General features: G+C 45.4%; 1 protein-coding gene across 1 annotated transcript in view; it reads right to left on the bottom strand.

Moving 5' to 3' along the window:
- ARHGAP31 (Rho GTPase activating protein 31) overlaps positions 1-17288 on the bottom strand; it is a 112485-nt gene that overhangs the window by 26667 nt on the left and 68530 nt on the right. Inside the window, exons 4-8 of the mRNA XM_080804921.1 lie at positions 11446-11528; positions 10391-10498; positions 9586-9728; positions 3724-3922; positions 1548-1672 (exon numbers count right to left, since the gene is read on the bottom strand). Coding sequence (XP_080661047.1) covers positions 1548-1672; positions 3724-3922; positions 9586-9728; positions 10391-10498; positions 11446-11528 — 658 coding nt within the window. The remainder of the gene's footprint in view (positions 1-1547; positions 1673-3723; positions 3923-9585; positions 9729-10390; positions 10499-11445; positions 11529-17288) is intronic.

Here is a 17288-nt window from a genome sequence, read left to right as displayed (position 1 = left end):
GGCACAACATTCATCACCACAACTGAATCATGAAAAAACGTCAGACAAACCGAGGCTGAAATACTATCTACAAGATAAATGGCCGCACTCTTCCCAAGTGTCATGGTCAGTAACACTGAGGAAATGTCCTAGACTAGAGTAGATTAAGGAGGCATGACAATTGAATGCAGTGTGCATTCCTGGACCAGAAAAAGGATAATAGTTGGACAATTGGTCAATTATGAATAAGGTCTGTAAATTATTTAGTAGTATTATATTGATGTTAATTTTTTGGCTTGGCTCGTTGTATTATGGTGAACATCAAAAGCAGCTGTGTGAAGGCTACAAGGGTTCTCTGTGTACTATTTCTGCAACTTTTTTTTGTAAATCTAAAATTATTTAAAAAAAAAAAAGACTCCCTAGTTAATCTTTAAGTTTATGTTTCAGGTCTAGTGAGTTTCACATGATCAAAACAAAGACCACCCAAGAAGCAGAACTAGGGAGGTAAAATAAATATACATAGATTTATATATATATTGAAAGAGTATTAAATATATTTTCCATTTTATAAAAATTTATTTATCATATATATACATATGTATATCACATGTATTTATGATATACATATGTATATGATAAATATTTATAAAATAGAAAATCTATTGGTCTCTGTCCCTGTTTTAGGAGCACAGAGCCGCTAAAACCCTTATAACTTCCTAGGTAATTAGAATGTCCTTTGTTCTAATGAGTCCATTAGTGGGTGGGCTCCTGGATGGCCCCTGAATGGGGCTGGTCACCAGAAAGACCAAGCCATGATTGCAAACTTGGAATTTTCAGCCTCACCCCCTATTCTCTTGAGAAGGGAGAAGGGCTGAAAATGGAGTTTATGATTGATTATGCCTATGTGACAAGCTTCCATAAAATCCCAATGGTATGTGGTTCAGAGAGTCTCCAGATAAGCAAACATCCCCACCAGGAGAGTGACGCACCCCAACTCTGTGGAGGAGACAGAAGCTCCTGGGCTCAGGCTTCTCTCAGACCTCACCTCATATATCCCTTCCACTGGCTGTTCATCCGTGTCCTTCATCATATCCTTCAATAAACTGGTCAACATAATGAAGGGTTTCCCTAGGTTCTGTGAGCTGTTCTAGCAAAGAACCCAATGAGGGGGTCTTTAGAACCTCCCATCTACAGCTGGTTGGTCAGGAGCACAGGTAACAACTAGGCGTGTGACTGGCCCCTGAAGTGTGTGAATGTGTGGATGGGGGCAATCTTGTGGGAAGGAGCCCTTAACCCGTGGGACCTGGTGCGGTCTCTGGATAGACAGTGTCAGAATTGAGCTAAGTTGTAGACCACCCAGCGGTGTAGCAGAGAATTGCTTGCTGTGAGGAAAAACCTCCACACATTTGGTGACCAGGAGTGTCAGAAGTGAGGTAGTCTGTGTAGGTAGTGAGGAGACACATGGGAAAGAAACAGTAGGGAAGAACTGGGTTTTCCCTACACAGGAGGTCGATTGAACAGTTTTTCAAATACAATATATATCTCATAAAACTGCTAGGGATTCTTACCTGAGAGTCTCTGGCCTCTCACAAATACACTCCCATTTCTACTCAGCTTTGATTTGGAGTCTGATCCAGAACGTCCCAGGTTAAATATTGATTTCCACTTCTTTGATTTACTGGAGAGCTTTCTTCTAAAAGAGCCAAGCCATAATAAAGGGTTAGTTCAGTGACTGGTCATTTCAGTGGGACCTTTAAATTGAGAAGGAATACCCCAGTCATGTTCTTGGTTACGAATGGCTCTGGCATTTCAGGAAATTCCTCTCTAAAATTCAGTTTGAGCCCGAGTCTGACCCTGTTTGGGGTTGCCTTGGACGACCAAGCTGGGCTTTCATATTCCTCAGGGGAAGGGGCAAAGTTGTGCTTTTAAAGGCAGGCATGAGGGCAGACAGAGGCAGGATGGGCAGGAGACTTGGAGGTCACAAGCAAGCACACGGTTCTGGGAATTTTGGTAGGAATTCTTGTAAGCACCGCAGTCCTGGGCTTCGAAAGAGACCTATTTTTTGCAGGAGTGAAAGACCAAAGAACTCAGTGCCGTTATGCCCCCTGCACTTTGGACATCCTGCTTGGTCATCCACAGGGAGGGACCAGCTGGCGAAGACTTCCATGGACTGAAAAAGGGGCAGATAAGAAAGTGACATGGGAAAGAGTCTGGCCTGGAAGAGTCAGGCTGCTGGGTGTGGTGGGACATCACTGCAGAGAAAAGCAGAGGGTAATTAGGGCTTCACTCTTGTTTCCCTGCCAGGCTGCCTTAGCAGGAGGCAAGAAAAGGAGAGTGCTAGACTGGGTCGGGGGAGCCTGGAGCCACCAGAGGTCACCCTAGAGGCCCTGCCCTGCTCTGGCCTGCCCAGCTATCAGACTTCATATGAAGTTCCAGGATGAAACCCTCAACCTGTGGGTTCCACAAAGGGCCTTTCCTCCACAGGGTTTTCATAGAACATCCAGATTTCAAGCCCAGCATGTTTTCACAATCAATCAGAGATAGACCTGCAATGCTTGGTGGTTTCTTTTGAATCTGGCCCAGTTTTTTTTCCAAGCACTTGGCCTGGGATGTATTTTATAGGCTTGCGTACGTTGGGGTGCACCACATGTGTGGTGAAGGCACAGAGAAAACACACTCGATGGTCTCCCTGGGGTACTCTTCTTCCTGAGCCCTGGGTAGAAGTCTTATTCCCCAGGGATTTAGGGAGCGGAGTAATGGGGCTCAGTCTAGAGAGAACATGATCCATGTACTTCAGGAAATGGAGGGGTTTCTCGCCAGGTGAGGTCGAGGTGTGCCATTCCCATAATGCCCATGCACTGTGACAGACACCCCTCCTGCTGGGTAATGTGGCATCACTCCTCTCTCCCCAAAGGGAAATAGCCCCACCATCTTGGGGATCATGATGACAAGAAGATTGAGATGCCTCTTTTTATACCTTGATGACTAAACATTGAGGATGACAGTATCCCATGAAAAGGTTGCCTTTTAGCCCCTCTACCTACTATCTGCCTAGAGGTTGGGACTCCTGCTTCAATCACTGCCAGCTTTCTAGAGCGCAGTGTGAAGCTGAGAAGGGAAGGGGGCAGTGTGGAGACCAGGGTTCCAACAGAGGAAGCAATGAAGAAAGAAAACATCCTATGAATAAAATTGATGTTTGGTTTGGTTTTGGAGGGGAAGGAGAGCTCTGATGGGTATGGACGGAGGAACAGAAGCCAGACAAATATGTCCCCAAGTGCCACCTGCCCAGAGCTCTCAGTCTAGAGTGGCACTACTTGTCAGATTATGCTCCATTCATCTCTATGGCTTTTATAATGTCACCTGGAGGTGCAGGATGGGGGGAGGGGACCAAGTTGTTGATAGCAAACTTCCTTCCGAAAATGTCAAGACTGTTTTGTGTAAATGAAGGAGTAAGGGATTTTAGCCATAACTCTTGACCCCTTTGACCCCACCCCCATCATGGTACTTAGGGATCTCTGGTGGGAGAGCTGGTCTTGATAACTTGGGGGCAGGGAGGGAAGACATTAATCACCAGTGGGAGAGAGCTGTGGAGACAGCTCCCTTCTCTTCGGAAATGTTCCCTCATACACCGACCCAGCCCGTACCCCCAACCCATGCTGCCATTGTGACCTTGAGACTATATAACTACTTCCTCTTTCCCCCTCCACCCAGGTGTTCCCTAGAATTTAAGAGAATGCTGCTTACTTGTTGTCTGGTAACTCAAGAACAGTGTGGAAGAGGGTGCCCATGGGAGGGACAATTTCAGGCAAGCTATTCTCCCTCCTTTCCTTCCGAGCAGGATGGTTAGTAGCCAGGCTCCTGGCCTGAGCTTCCTCCAGGCTCACCAGCTTCATGGGCAAGGAGAGGGCTGGCAAGGTCAGGCTCTTTGTGATGGGTGGGTTTTCTGTACAAAAGAGAAAAGAGCTCAGTCGTGGAAGGAGGCCTGTGCATCAGGTGTAGCCAGATTCCCCTTCCACAGTGCCTCCATTCCTGATCCCCTGACAGGAGGCTTCTGGGGACTTTGGGGGTTGGGGGCAGAAGCTGCACATAGGAAACCAACAACCTCATGGCCAGCCAGCCAGCCAACAGACATGTAGGGCTTCAGGAGGAAACCTGCACTTCTTATACCTTTTAGAGAGGGATCCTGCTTGCTTGCTCCCTTCCTTCCTTCATAGGACAAACATTTATTGAACATTTACTGCCTAGTACTTTCTTGTTTTTTTTTTTTTTTTACTTAAAAATTTAAAAAAAATTTTTTTTAATTGACGTATAATGTATTATTTGCCCCAGGGGTACAGGTCTGTGAATTGTCAGGCTTACACACTTCACAGCACTCACCGTGGCACATACCCTCCCCAATGCCCATAACCCAACCACCCTCTCCATTCCCCCCCCCCCCAATCCCCGGACAACCCTCAGCTGCCTAGTACTTTGGCCAGGTGGGAATTTACGTCCGGCCATAGACGTGACCTCACCAGCCTAGAACAAGGCAGGGGACCTTTCCTGCTCTCGGTAGCTGCAGAACCCACACACCAAGGTGATTTAATGTGGGAGCCAATACTTTCCCTAGATCAGGAAGGTTTTTATTCCTGCAGTGAAAAGACATTTTATGGCCCCTACTATTCCCTAAAAAACAGCTTGCTTTTTACTCACTACTCAGCGGTTTTAAGTGTATGCAAACTAACCTTTTCTATCCATGGTTGGGGGGGAGGGTTTGTTTATTTTTTATTTTTGTTTTTATTTTTTGTTTAAAGAAATAGAAGTAATGATGATAGATCAATGGTGTCCAGGGTCATCTCTTTTCTCCAAGTCATTTGTTCTCAACTTGGGGCAATTTTGCAGCCCCCACCCCTTTTCTAGGGACATTTAGCAATGTCTGGAGACATTTTTGGTTGTCATAAGCATGTGTGGGAGTACTACTGGCATCTAGTGGGTAGAGGTCAAGGACGCTGCTAACCACCCTACAATGCATAGCACGGCCCCACAACAAGAACTACCTGGTACTAGCACATGGGCAGGCACTAATGGCAGGCCCTCCTCTGTGGGCCTCTCATAGTGGACCCATGCCGGAGGAGCGGGCAACCCTGAACCAACCTCCTCACTGGTGGGCTATGAGCACTAAACGGGGCTGTCCAGTATAGGAAAATAAAAAAGGAAAAAGAAAACCCCAACCACACACACAAACAAACAAAAAACCAAAAAAGTACTACCCAGCACAAAATATCATTAGTGCCAAGATTGAGAAACCTTGGTCTAAGTAAAAGAAGGGGAGGTCCAAGTTGGCCTCTGTGTAGTCTTTGGCAACCTTTGCAGTTTTCTGCAACTTTAGAAGGTGTCAAGAGACTCAAAGATAACTTGGACCAACTGAGAATCAATCTTTTTCGGTATAGGACCCACCTAATTTTCAGAAAGCAACTTGGCAGCACACTATTCCTCTTTGCAGAGCATGACCTTTTCTGGGAGGAGGGAAGTAAAACCACTGAACAAGGGCCTTGTGGAAACAGAGACGGTGTGCGATACCAGGGTTCTTCCAGGCAGGAGAGCATGGCAGTCATTTCATGGGACTGCAATTAAGTAAATCCGTGATCCTAAAAACTTCTTTTCAGTAAAGTTTCCAACATTAGACCAGTTTTCCAACTTAACCCCAAGGAGGTTAAAATATTTAAATTCTATATTCTCTTACTATTTGCATTCTAGATTATTTATGATTTGTTAATTATTTATTTACTTAAAAAATTCAGTCACTCTGGGAGCAACCGGATTAATGGGAAGAACCTACACTGCAGGGTTGGAAGACCTCAGCTGGTTCAGCACCTACCCCTAGTTTCAGGCCGCAGTGTCCTAAGGCCAGCTCACTGTCTCTGCTCTGATGTTTAACAAGCATCTCTAACTTATCATTTCATCACAGAGCTTGTGATGGCTGCTCTTCACCTCTAAACTGCAACCCCCTCCCATCTTTGCCATGTCAGTCAATGGCACCATGGACCACCCAGCCAAAACCTGGAGGAGTTCTTTTCCATGCGTTCCTTTTTTTTTTTTTTTTTTTTTTTTGATGCACCACCTCCTCCCACATCCAGACTATAAGCAAGTCCTATGACTCTTACCTCCAAAATGCATCCCAAATCCAGCTACCTTCCTTCTGTCCACTGCTAACATGCTAGCCCAGGCCACCATGATTGCCCACCTGATTTTGGCCATTGCTCCTTCACTAGTCTCCCTGCTTCCAGACTTGCTGCCTTTCCATCTCTCCTTCATACCATTGTCAGAATGCTCAGACCCTGTACTCCCTGCTCAAAATCCTCAGATAATCTCCCATGGCATTGAGAACAAACCAAACTCTTAGCTTGACCTACAAGGACCTTCCATCAGGTTTCCCCTCCTCTTTGCCCACTGATCCAGTGGGCTACAAAAATATACAGTAAAAATTTTTGACTGTATAGTCCCATTATAAATTCTATACATATGTCACTGTATTGGTGTTATTTATAACAGAAAACATAAAAAATCATAGAAATTACAAAATATACAATAGAAAGAAATGAGAAAGAAATGCTAATAGTTTCTTCCAACATCTATGGTTTGGTACCTCGGTCTTTGGTGCCCCCTAGGGTGGGGCACCCCACTTTGGAGACTCACTGGCTCAAGCCACACTAGACTACTTTCTATACCACTCGGATCCCCTGTCCACTTCAGAGATTTTATAATTTCTGTTTCCCGTGTTTGAAACATTCATCCCTCAGATCCTCACATGAGTGGTTCCTCTTATCATAAGGTCTCAGATTACAAATCACTTCTTCAGAGATCATGGCCACTCTGTACCAAAGTAACACCACCAAATCATTGACCATCGCACTAACCTGCTGTGTTTTCTGCATGCTATTTCTTGTCTTTGAAGTGATAATGTATTTATTTGCCTTCCTTCCCAACTAGACCATAGCTTTCTGCAGGGCAGGATCATTGCCATTTTATGCACTGATGGTCCCCAGTGTGTGGACTAGTGCCTGGCACCTAGAAGTTGCTCGATGCATATTCATGTTTTAATGAATCTTGGGTACATCACAATCTCTCTGGCCTCCTTGCTCTTATTCATTAAACAAAAGTACTGGATTCTGTGACTACTAAAATCTTTCCAATTTGAAACAGAACCCTAATCCCAAATCTAAAATTCCAGAGGGTATGGCTTCTCCCATTTTGTGTAAACATTACCTGTGCTATCTTAGCAAAGTCAATACAAGTTCATGACAACATTTAAATGAAATGCATTGAATAATAAGCATTAGAGGCCATCAAGAGTTAAAGGCTCACGAGGCAACTGGATTTCCGTATACAGTACAAGAGATGATGAAGGCAATGGTCACAAGGAGAGCAGGCATTTCCAGGTTAGAATCAGGAATGGCTTTAACACTAACTGTCACAGATAGGATTTGCTGTTGGGAAGAACAGTTCCCAAAAGTCATTAGTTCTTTACAATGGTTTACTGGTCTATTTTTCTATTTTTTTTTTCCTCTTCATAAAGGCAGCGTAGAGCTGAAGAAAGAGCCAGGGGCTGAAAAATTAGGTTCCATGTTCAGTCTCAAAGCACTAGTTGTACAACTTGGGGCAGTTACTAAGCTTTTCTGGTCCTCTGGTTCTTCCCATATAAAATAAGGTCCATGACAACTTCTTGTGATAAGCCAATGAGATGATGTATGGGGAGTGCCTGCAATCATTCCTGGCATAGAATAAGTCCCCAATAACTTACTGGTCGATTCAAAAGGGTGAATGAATGAATGCACCCTCTCACCTACCTTCAAAAAGGATTTCTATAGCTTACGATAAAAACTATATCTCTAGTGGGAGAGTTAAAATAAAGATAAACGAAACATTAGCCACTCCTCAGTATATAACCAAGAGAATCGAAAACATGTGTTCACACAAAAACTTGTATTCACAGCAGCATTATTCATAATAACCAAAAAGTAGAAACAACACAAATGGCCATCAACTGACGAGTGGGTAAACAAAATGTAGTACAGGCATACAACAGAAGATATATTATTCATCTGTAAAAAGGGAGGAAACACTGACATATGTAACAACGTGGGTCAACCTCAGAGAACATGTGCTAAGTGAAAGAAGTCAGTCACAAAAGACCACATGTTGTATGATTCCATTTATATAAAATGTCCAGAGGAGGCAAATCCCTAGAAATAGAAAGTAGCTTTGTGGTTGCCAGGGTCTCGGGGGAAGGGTGAAACGTGCAGAGACTGCTTCATGTGTATGGGGTTTCTTTCTGGAGTGATGCAATGTTCTGAAATTAGATGGTGGTGATGGTTGCACAATTCCGTGAATACTAAAAGCCACCGAACTGTATATTTTAAAATGATTAAAATAGTGAATTTTATGCCATGTGAATTTTATTTCAATAAAAAATGTTTTCAAAGGAAGGTTATAAACCACATAGAGGACTGGGTCGGGGTGAGAGCACATATACCAGGAATCAAAATTGGATGTTAGCTGCAATTGATTATTCTAATGGTTATGTTCGTCTTTCCCAACTACATTAGCTAAATGAGAAAAGAATGCTTTAATCAGCTAACCCAAATATTTGGCAGATAGGGTTCTCATAGACCACTGGTTCCCCAAGTGTGGGCCCTGGCCAGCAGCAGCAACACCACCTGAAAACACATCAGAAATACAAATTCTCAGAAGCATCCCAGACGCACCGAATCACAAGTTCTGGGGATTAGGTCCGGTAATCTGTGTTTGGACAGCCCCCCAGGGGATTGTGACGTATGCTAATGCTGAAAAACTCACACAAGTGGTAGTTATGAGGCATCCTGACCAGCTGGATAGTTGATTTAGACAAATCAAGCCTACAGGAGTTCAAGCAACAGAAACCAGTTCATTCCTAGCGTGTTCATTAGAGCATTACAAGAGCTATTGGAAACCACAGTCTTGCATCTTCTCACATCCAGCCTCAAATTGCTGTATCTTTCTCACCAGAATGGCCACAGAGGGTTTCAGTGCTGACCAGTCTCTGCATAGGCACACCTACAGATACACACTCATTTTTGTATGCCTAGTGCCTGGTGCGTGGTAGAACAAAGTAAGCACTCAAGAAACGCTTATGAAGAGAACCATTCTGCATATACATGTGCATACAGCCATACTGCCTCTTAACCCACTCATAAAACTCCAAGATGAAGACATAAGGGTCTTCTGAAATCCCATCAGGAAAGTAAAGGTGAGGGAAGAATGTTACCTGCTGATAACAACCCAGAGAGTTTAATCGCTCACTAAAACCAATAGATTATTCCAGCACAGAACTCTCTGTTCAAGGGCTAGGTCATGCATGCGACTGCTCAGAAACATGCCACAGCCACCCATGAACACATCTTGTTGCACGAAGGCCAATGTACACACGTGCACGATCCCCAGACGCTGACACACGGAGTAGTCAGCCCACACACACACAGCCAAAGCTCAGGGCTAGAAGCAAGGCCGCCCTAAGTTGTTCTTGGGCCCCGTGACTAAGGCAAGGAAGAAGGATGGCCTGGTGGGGAGTATGCCAGAAGAAGCCATTACCGTTGTGCTCCAAAGATGCAGGTGTGCCGTTGTTAAAGAGTTGATCCACATGATTCAGGATGAACTCGATCACCACCTGCTGGACCCGAACTGCAAGGAAAGCCGCGTCTCCATTGCACCCAGTGGCTTCGATTTCTTTGGACCTAAATCGTGGATGAAACACATTCAGTGAGTGAGTCTGCCCACCCCCCAATGGAAAGCAGTCAGGGGGAGCCAGGGGGTCTTTTGTACAAGCCCCATTTCCTAAATGTATACAGTTTGTTAATCTCTAGAATATTTTAACTATTTAAGACCAATGAAAAGGACTCCCCAAAGGCTGTGATGCCAAACACACTGAACAAATTTGAGAACAGTTACCAGGGACCATACATTGCTAGACTATAAACACTGTATTTGTGAATATACAGGAATTGCTTTTTTTTCTTCATGGGATCTCCTTCCATCCCCTCCCCCCACCACCCAATTGTTCTGTGGGTCAGGTCATCATTTATGAAGTCCTCTGACACTGTGACTCCGCCAAAACCAACAAAAGCCAATGAGCCCTCAAGACAAGAAAGGCCTTTTCAAGAAATTATAACACAAAGACCCGTAACTTTAGCCACATGCTGGTTGTAGCCAGAAAATGCCTTTGGAGCCCAGAGTTTCCAGGATGGCAGATAAAGAGCTCAGGCTATTACAATCCTCTTAACTTACAGGTGTTACAAATGACCACTTGGCTACAGCTTTGTCTTCAAGGGGCTTCATTTCAGTCGGTGGCTGCTTTGAGCCCACGGGGGTGGTGAGAAGGTGAGGGTATGGGGGTTACCTGAGCAGGTTTGGTGCCCACACCAGGGCGAGGTTCCTGGCATGCATGTTGGTCTTGCTGCTGAAGGAGGCAATGTGGGCCAGGTGTCGAATCAGGTATTCCAAGGTCCTGTAACGGTTCATTTTTTTTTTTTTTTAAAGCAAAGTAAGAAACTTTAGTGCCTACGTCAAGACCAACATCTGGAGATAATTTCTAGGTTTGGATTTAAGAGATTCTAAATATTTCTATCTCATGAATTTTGGAGGAAAATCAGGAAGGTTTCAAGATTGATGGAAATAATCTTCTTAGCCCTAGGCATGCTGGCTCAGGGTGGAGAAGGGGAATGGTTTTGTCAGAAGTCAGCCGAGGCCCCTGGAGAGCCAGAGACCACTCCCTGGGCCTCGTTTTACCCAGGCCACCATTGCCGCCACACAATCTTATAACCGCGTCTTAACTCTTCTCTTTCTGGAATTCTCCCAGCTACAGGTAACTTGGTCCTTGTTAGTTAGAGAGCTCATCTCATGGACGAATGACATCTGTTACTGTAGGAAGTTCTTCCTTATACCACATCAAAATCTACCCCCTTATAAAAGAGGCTTAGAGAACCCTGGGAAAGGTGGTAAGATGAGGGGCTAAACTGCGAGAACAAAATGGAAGGATGGGATGATGTGGGGGATGGTACTGAGGAGCAAATAGATCGTCAGCCAGAAGTTCAAGAGCTACAGCCAAACCCTATTTAAAGACCCTTCTGGATCCCACAGATGTGTTTATGCTATGAATCTGGGTAAGAACCTAGGATATCACAGCCAGTGAGGCTGACTTGTGTGATCATAATGACTTCCTGTGAGACTCTGAGGGGGGCCCCACAAGTAAATAGGACATGGGCTGCCCCTTCCTGCCAATATCCCTGGGCAGGCACCAATGCACTCTGATAAAAGTTGACCCATTCACCCACCTCAAAATGCCACAGGAAAGTCACTGTCCACTAAACTTGCTCGCTCTTATGACACCAGCCCGCATCTCTGGTATTATACCACCTTGAGAGGCTGCGGACATCTTTTACCAAAAATTCTTACCTATAATGGGATGGGGGAAGCTCCTGGATAACATTTTGGATTCGGGCCAGTTGGCCTTCTTCCGGGCAATGCGACACGGCCTCCTGTGGAGAAGAACGTGAAGCAGCCCAGTGAGTGCTTGAGAGGATGGATGTCCACCTTGTCTCCTGGCTTTATTTAGGTTTCTGGTACTCCAGCCTCCCAACCAGGCCTAGAGATCATCCTTCCAAGAGGCATGCTTTTCTATTAAAAACCAACGACTAAAACCTGAGGGTTCATGATGCGAAGTGTCTAACAATGAGTGCACACAGGGGCATGTGGATTGCTCAGGTCTCTGTGTAGCCTCAAAAGGTTGTTAGGTATCTGATAAGGGTGTAGAATCTTGGGTGTGTGGTGTGGCAGAGAGAGTGACAGAGGTTCACACTGGGAGAGAGGAAGAGGCAGAGACGAGGAGAGATGGACGGGGATGACAGGGTGTCTCCATGTTGACTCAGCCAGCTGTCTTCTTGGGTGCAAACAGCCACTTTCTGTCTGGCCTGACACAATTCCGTGACCTCACTACTCAGTGCCTCATCCACTGTCATAGATGCTGATGTGAGGAAGGAGGGAAGATGAGCCTTCTCAGCAGGGTAAGAACTTTGTACCCTAGACCTGATGGTCTCACTTGGACATGCTCTGGTTATTTCCTGTGTGGGTATTTGTTCTCCTGAGACAGAGAAACCAAAGGGATCCTTCGAAAAAAAGCTGTTGTTTTTTGTTTGTTTGTTTTAAATCTTTGCTCCTTTTCCTGCTTCTTTTTTTTTTTTAATTTTTTATTTCTTTTCAGCATAACAGTATTCATTGTTTTGGCACCACACCCAGTGCTCCATGCAATCCGTGCCCTCCCTAATACCCACCACCTCGTTCCCCCAAACTCCCACCCCCGCCCCTTCAAAACCCTCAGGTTATTTTTCAGAGTCCATAGTCTCTCATGGTTCACCTCCCCTTCCAATTTCCCTCAACTCCTTTCTCTCTCCATCTCCCCTTGTCCTCCATGTTATTTGTTACGCTACACAAATAAGTGAAACCATATGATAATTGACTCTCTCTGCTTGACTTATTTCACTCAGCATAATCTCTTCCAGTCCCGTCAATGTTGCTACAAAAGTTGGGTATTCATCCTTTCTGATGGAGGCATAATACTCCATAGTGTATATGGACCACATCTTCCTTATCCATTCGTCCATTGAAGGGCATCTTGGTTCTTTCCACAGTTTGGCGACCATGGCCATTGCTGCTATAAACATTGGGGTACAGATGGCCCTTCTTTTCACTACATCCTGCTTCTGTTCTTGCTAGGACCGACACCCCTCGCCTTACAGAACAGAAAACGTTATGTCCTCCTTGTAAAGCAAGAGAAGTTAATGATCTCCAGCACAATGGATGAATCTAAGGAATGATGGGGGGAGGGTTTGTCATGACCAGTTTCCATGACCACTGACTCATTAAGACTCCTGGCTCCAGGGCATAAGTGACTTACAGAGTCTTTATTCCTGGATTACTGAGAGGACACGTGCACCACACCTCAACAAAAACCTCAGGCCCCAAGCAAAGATGAGACTCAGTCTTATCTCCTTTCTGAGTCTTCCAGAAAATTCTCTGTCCATATCTACTCTCTCCATGTTTTCGATAAACTCGACTCTCACTTCTTCTTGGCTTGCATTTGATTTCCATCCTGTGACAAGCCAAGAACCTTCTTGGCTGGTCCTGTGGGACTCCCCCACTCTGGGCCCGAGGACCCAGCCAGCCTGCACCACTCCCGCCTGCCCAGGGTCTTCAGGGAGAGCCAAGGGCATTCATAAAGGCAGTGTGAGCACAGACTTGCCCAGAATGTCCGCACAGTGTAGATGTTCCCGGGCAGATGCCTGGTGTCCTGTCCTGAGAAGTTGTCCTGCCTGTGCCCAGGCTCAAGGGGGCCTCTTCCAGTGCAGTGGCCGAGGGCTCACAAACTGCCTGTGTGGGAGCAAGTCTAAGACCTAGGTCCAAGGTCAATGGTAATCACATCTTTCTTTGTTTATTGAGGTATACTTTACAGACAGTAAAAATATACCAATCTTAAGCCGTAGCCCCATGATTTCTTTCATAAGCACATACTGTTGTAACCCCACCTAGATCAAGACACACTTTAAAGAGAGCTCCTGAGCTCATGTCAATCCGTAACGGCCCTGAATTCACAAGCAGATGTGACTTACACAGTCTTGAATTTCCTCCCAGTGCCAGAAACTTGCTTTACATTTTGTACATAAGGCAAAGTCAAATCGGGAAATACATTCTTTACTTTGAGAAATAGTGCCCTTTCCAATTCAACCAGAAAGAAGATCCTAAGTGTGGTGTGGTTTTCTCATATCGTTCACCTCTGCTCAGGCTTCAGCTGTCATCTTTGGCTTATGTGCAAAGGCTGAAGCTCATACTCTGGGTAATGAGAATTCTTAGGCACAGAAAAGTAGAAGGAACTTGACTTGGGCAGTCTCTGTTATGCCCGGCCCTATTCTAGGCCACATGTGCAGTGTCTGTTCTGCTCTAGCTTTGAGAAGACGTCCTAAGTGCCGCCCCAGCCTAGACTTCCCAATTCCCTGACTTGTCTCCATTGTTTCCCACAGAGCACGCACGCCACCATTACCAAGAGACTGCAGCCCGTACTTAGTGATTAGGTCTATTGCTTATTGTCAGTCTCCTACACTAGACGTAAGCTCTGCAGGTGCAGGGGTGTGACGAGTCCTAGCACTCAGAGTGCCTAGCACCCACAGAGCACTCCCTTCATATTTGTCAGCTTTGTTATACTCCATCTAAGTGGGACATAGTGCTAGGGCTCTGTCCACCCCCCCCTTTTTTTATCTTTCTTCTCTCCCCTCCCCTTTTAATTTAATTGAAATAAAACATACACAGACACCAACTGGTTTTTTTTTTTTTTAATGCTATCAAAATTCTCCACATGGAAAAACTTGAGTTTTTGTTTCCTAAGCATTGGTGGGAGAAATGAGGCACTGGGAGGGTCACAGTGTCCCAATCTTCAGGTCGGGGTGCAAGCCTGAGACTAGAACCAGCATAAGCGTGATCTCTGTTGCAACCCTCCATTTTGGAGATAGGGAGGAGACGGAGGGTGGGAACAAGAATGGGGCCTGGAGTAGGAACCTGGACACCCCTGCTTCCTTTCTAAGGAACTCATAAGGGGAGCCAGCAGAGAGAAGCTCCCGAGGAAGGAGGGGCTATGGAATATGTGGACCCTCCCGCATTCTATTCTGCAAAAGGGGAAGGGTGGAAAGCCTCTCTTCCTCTCAGCAAACTTTGTACAGTGCCCCCCATTTTCAAAAAAATGTGTCTGGGGAATAAAGGTGCCGGTCAATCTAAGAGCCCTCATGGAAAGTTTCTTTGATATTTTAGGAAGCTGTTAGTCATCTTTGTTCTGAGAGGCTGGGCGGGTCCTCCCCCTGATGCCTGCAGGTCCCATTTGGGATTCTTGTTTATTTCATTGTTCACAGCCTCTCCCCTTCCTATTCAGAAGCCCTCTGGACCCCGGAATTTCTCCTGGAGGGGTCCAGTCCTACAAGCTCATTTTTCGCTCTATGTTCCCCCATTAGGTTGGCTGAACCTATCATTGGGGAATTGGGGAAGGGGAGTTGAAGCTCTGCCTATCCCATTTTTTTTGCCTTGAAGAGAATTTCACTCAACTTTTGCCAAGCTAATCTGGCTATGAGTTAAATCTTAAAAGACCTAGGATGAATCTGTGACTCTTCATTCTCTTACAATCAGTATCAATAAGACCGGCTTCCTGCCCTTTGAGGACTTGGTCCAAGACTGGACTCTCGTTCCTTCTGGTGGCCCCTTGCTCTTGTTTTATCTGTTCACCTGAATGCTACGTCACCCTTAGAGCTCAAGTCCTGCTGCCTCGGCAGCCCTGTCACCAGGGGAGACAAACAACCCACACCTCTCCGTTTCAGTTGTGCCCCAGCTACAACTTAGCCAATTATTTTAAATTATTAGACTAAAAAGTCTAATGCCCATTATTTAAAATGGGCATTTTAAGTCTAATGTCCATTATTTAAAAAATGAAAGCATTCAAAGGAATACACAGAAGAAAGTCAGTCTTCCTGCCAACTGCAGACCTTCAGGGGTTGTCTCCAGATGCAACCTGTGTGTGTCCTTCCAGATAGTCCTTAGACCTTTCCAACTTTGTCACACACGTGGAACAAGCCCGACTGTGACAGAGAACTTCAGCTACTTCTGTTTGATCTCAAACTTTCAGTTGATTAAGTTCTTCTTTCTGGCTTATCTCTTAACTCAGGCAAAAGACCCTGTGGACAAGCAGCCCCTGAGGGGAATGAACTTACCCCTCAAGCCATAAGGACCACCCTGAACCAGCAAGACCCCGTGTGACTGACCCTGAGACAAAGATCTGTGGGACCTTCACCGCCCACCTGCATGTACCCACCCACCTTTGCCCCCAATTTTCCTTATATAAACCTGGAAAGCATCTTCAGGGCTTTGGAGGTGGTCTTGGAGACGCTAGTCTGCTGTCTCCCCGGTGCTGGCCTCACTGAAATACATTCCTGTCTTGTTTCACCACCACTCACATCTCTGCCTTTGGCTTTCGTCAGTGGCGAGTGATGGAACCTGGTCCCTGTGGCACCCCAGGAGTCAGGTGCTCTTGTGGTCCTGCACCCCCACTTGAGTTACGGGACCTGGTCCATCTGCAATTTCCCACCATCCTGGTTTGCCTGAGATTAGGGGTTTCCTGGGGCTTTCAGCATTAAAGCTGGGGGAGTCCGAGGCAAACGAAGAGCAGCTGGCCGCTGCCCACCCCTGCAGCTCTCTTGAGCTCCCAGCCAACCTGCTTTTGCCTTGTGCCACACACTAGTAGCCCATCCCACCCCAAGGAACATTTCAAATTCTGTATGTGAGTCCACAAACCTGTCAGCAAAGGCTCACTAGGTAAACATCTTCCAGCATCAGGAGAGCAGGGAAAGGAAACACAACAAGGAACAAAACGAACACCGTTTCTGTCCTCAGGAAGCTTACAGTTAAATGAGGAAGACTGATCCACAAAGAAGTTATTTCAATATAAACTCACTCTAAAATTAAACACCTCTCTAAATTGCCTTCTCTAAAAATCCAGAATCGCAACTTTCCTTTTGGGTGTAATGATTCCAACTGAATCAATAGGACCAAAATTGAATTTTTCCTAAAATGAGCTTTTTATCTGATAAAAATAAAATGTAATATAGTAGGCTGAAGAGTTGCTCTCAAAGATAACAGGTCCAAATCTCCGGAACATATCCACCTTACTTTATTTAGGAAAGGAGTCTTTGCAGATGTGATTCAGTTCAAGGTTTTGAGATGAGATGATCCTGGATTAACCCAATGGGCCCTAAATGCAATCACAGCTATCCTTATAAGAGGGAGGCAGAGGGAGCTCTGACACAGACAGAAGAGGAGAGGAAAATGCCATCACAGAGGCAGAGATAGAAGTGCTGGCACCTACTGGAAGAGGTGACCACTTCCGGGCCCCGCCCCAGCCACTCCCCTACCCCCAATCTGGGCTCTTGAACTGGGAGAGAAGAAATTTTTTTTGTTTAAGCCACTAAGTTTGCGGTGATTTATTACAGCAGCTACAGGAAACTTATATGTGTACTCAAAATTATAATATGAAATATGAAGTAATTAACAATCACTTGCTATCCTACCAGTCAGACATTACTATTAACCTCCTCACGTGTGCAGCATACAAGAGGCAATCTTCCTGACTTCCCAGCACCAAATATGAACATGCATTATTTCCTAGTCAGTTGCATATACTGCTTTCTGCCGTTTAACTTTATATTGTGGCT

Source organism: Martes martes (genome assembly GCF_963455335.1).
Source record: "Martes martes genome assembly, chromosome: 1".
Lineage (NCBI taxonomy): Eukaryota > Metazoa > Chordata > Mammalia > Carnivora > Mustelidae > Martes > Martes martes.
Note: the sequence above shows the minus strand (reverse complement) of the source record. Positions and strands in the feature narration are given on the sequence as shown.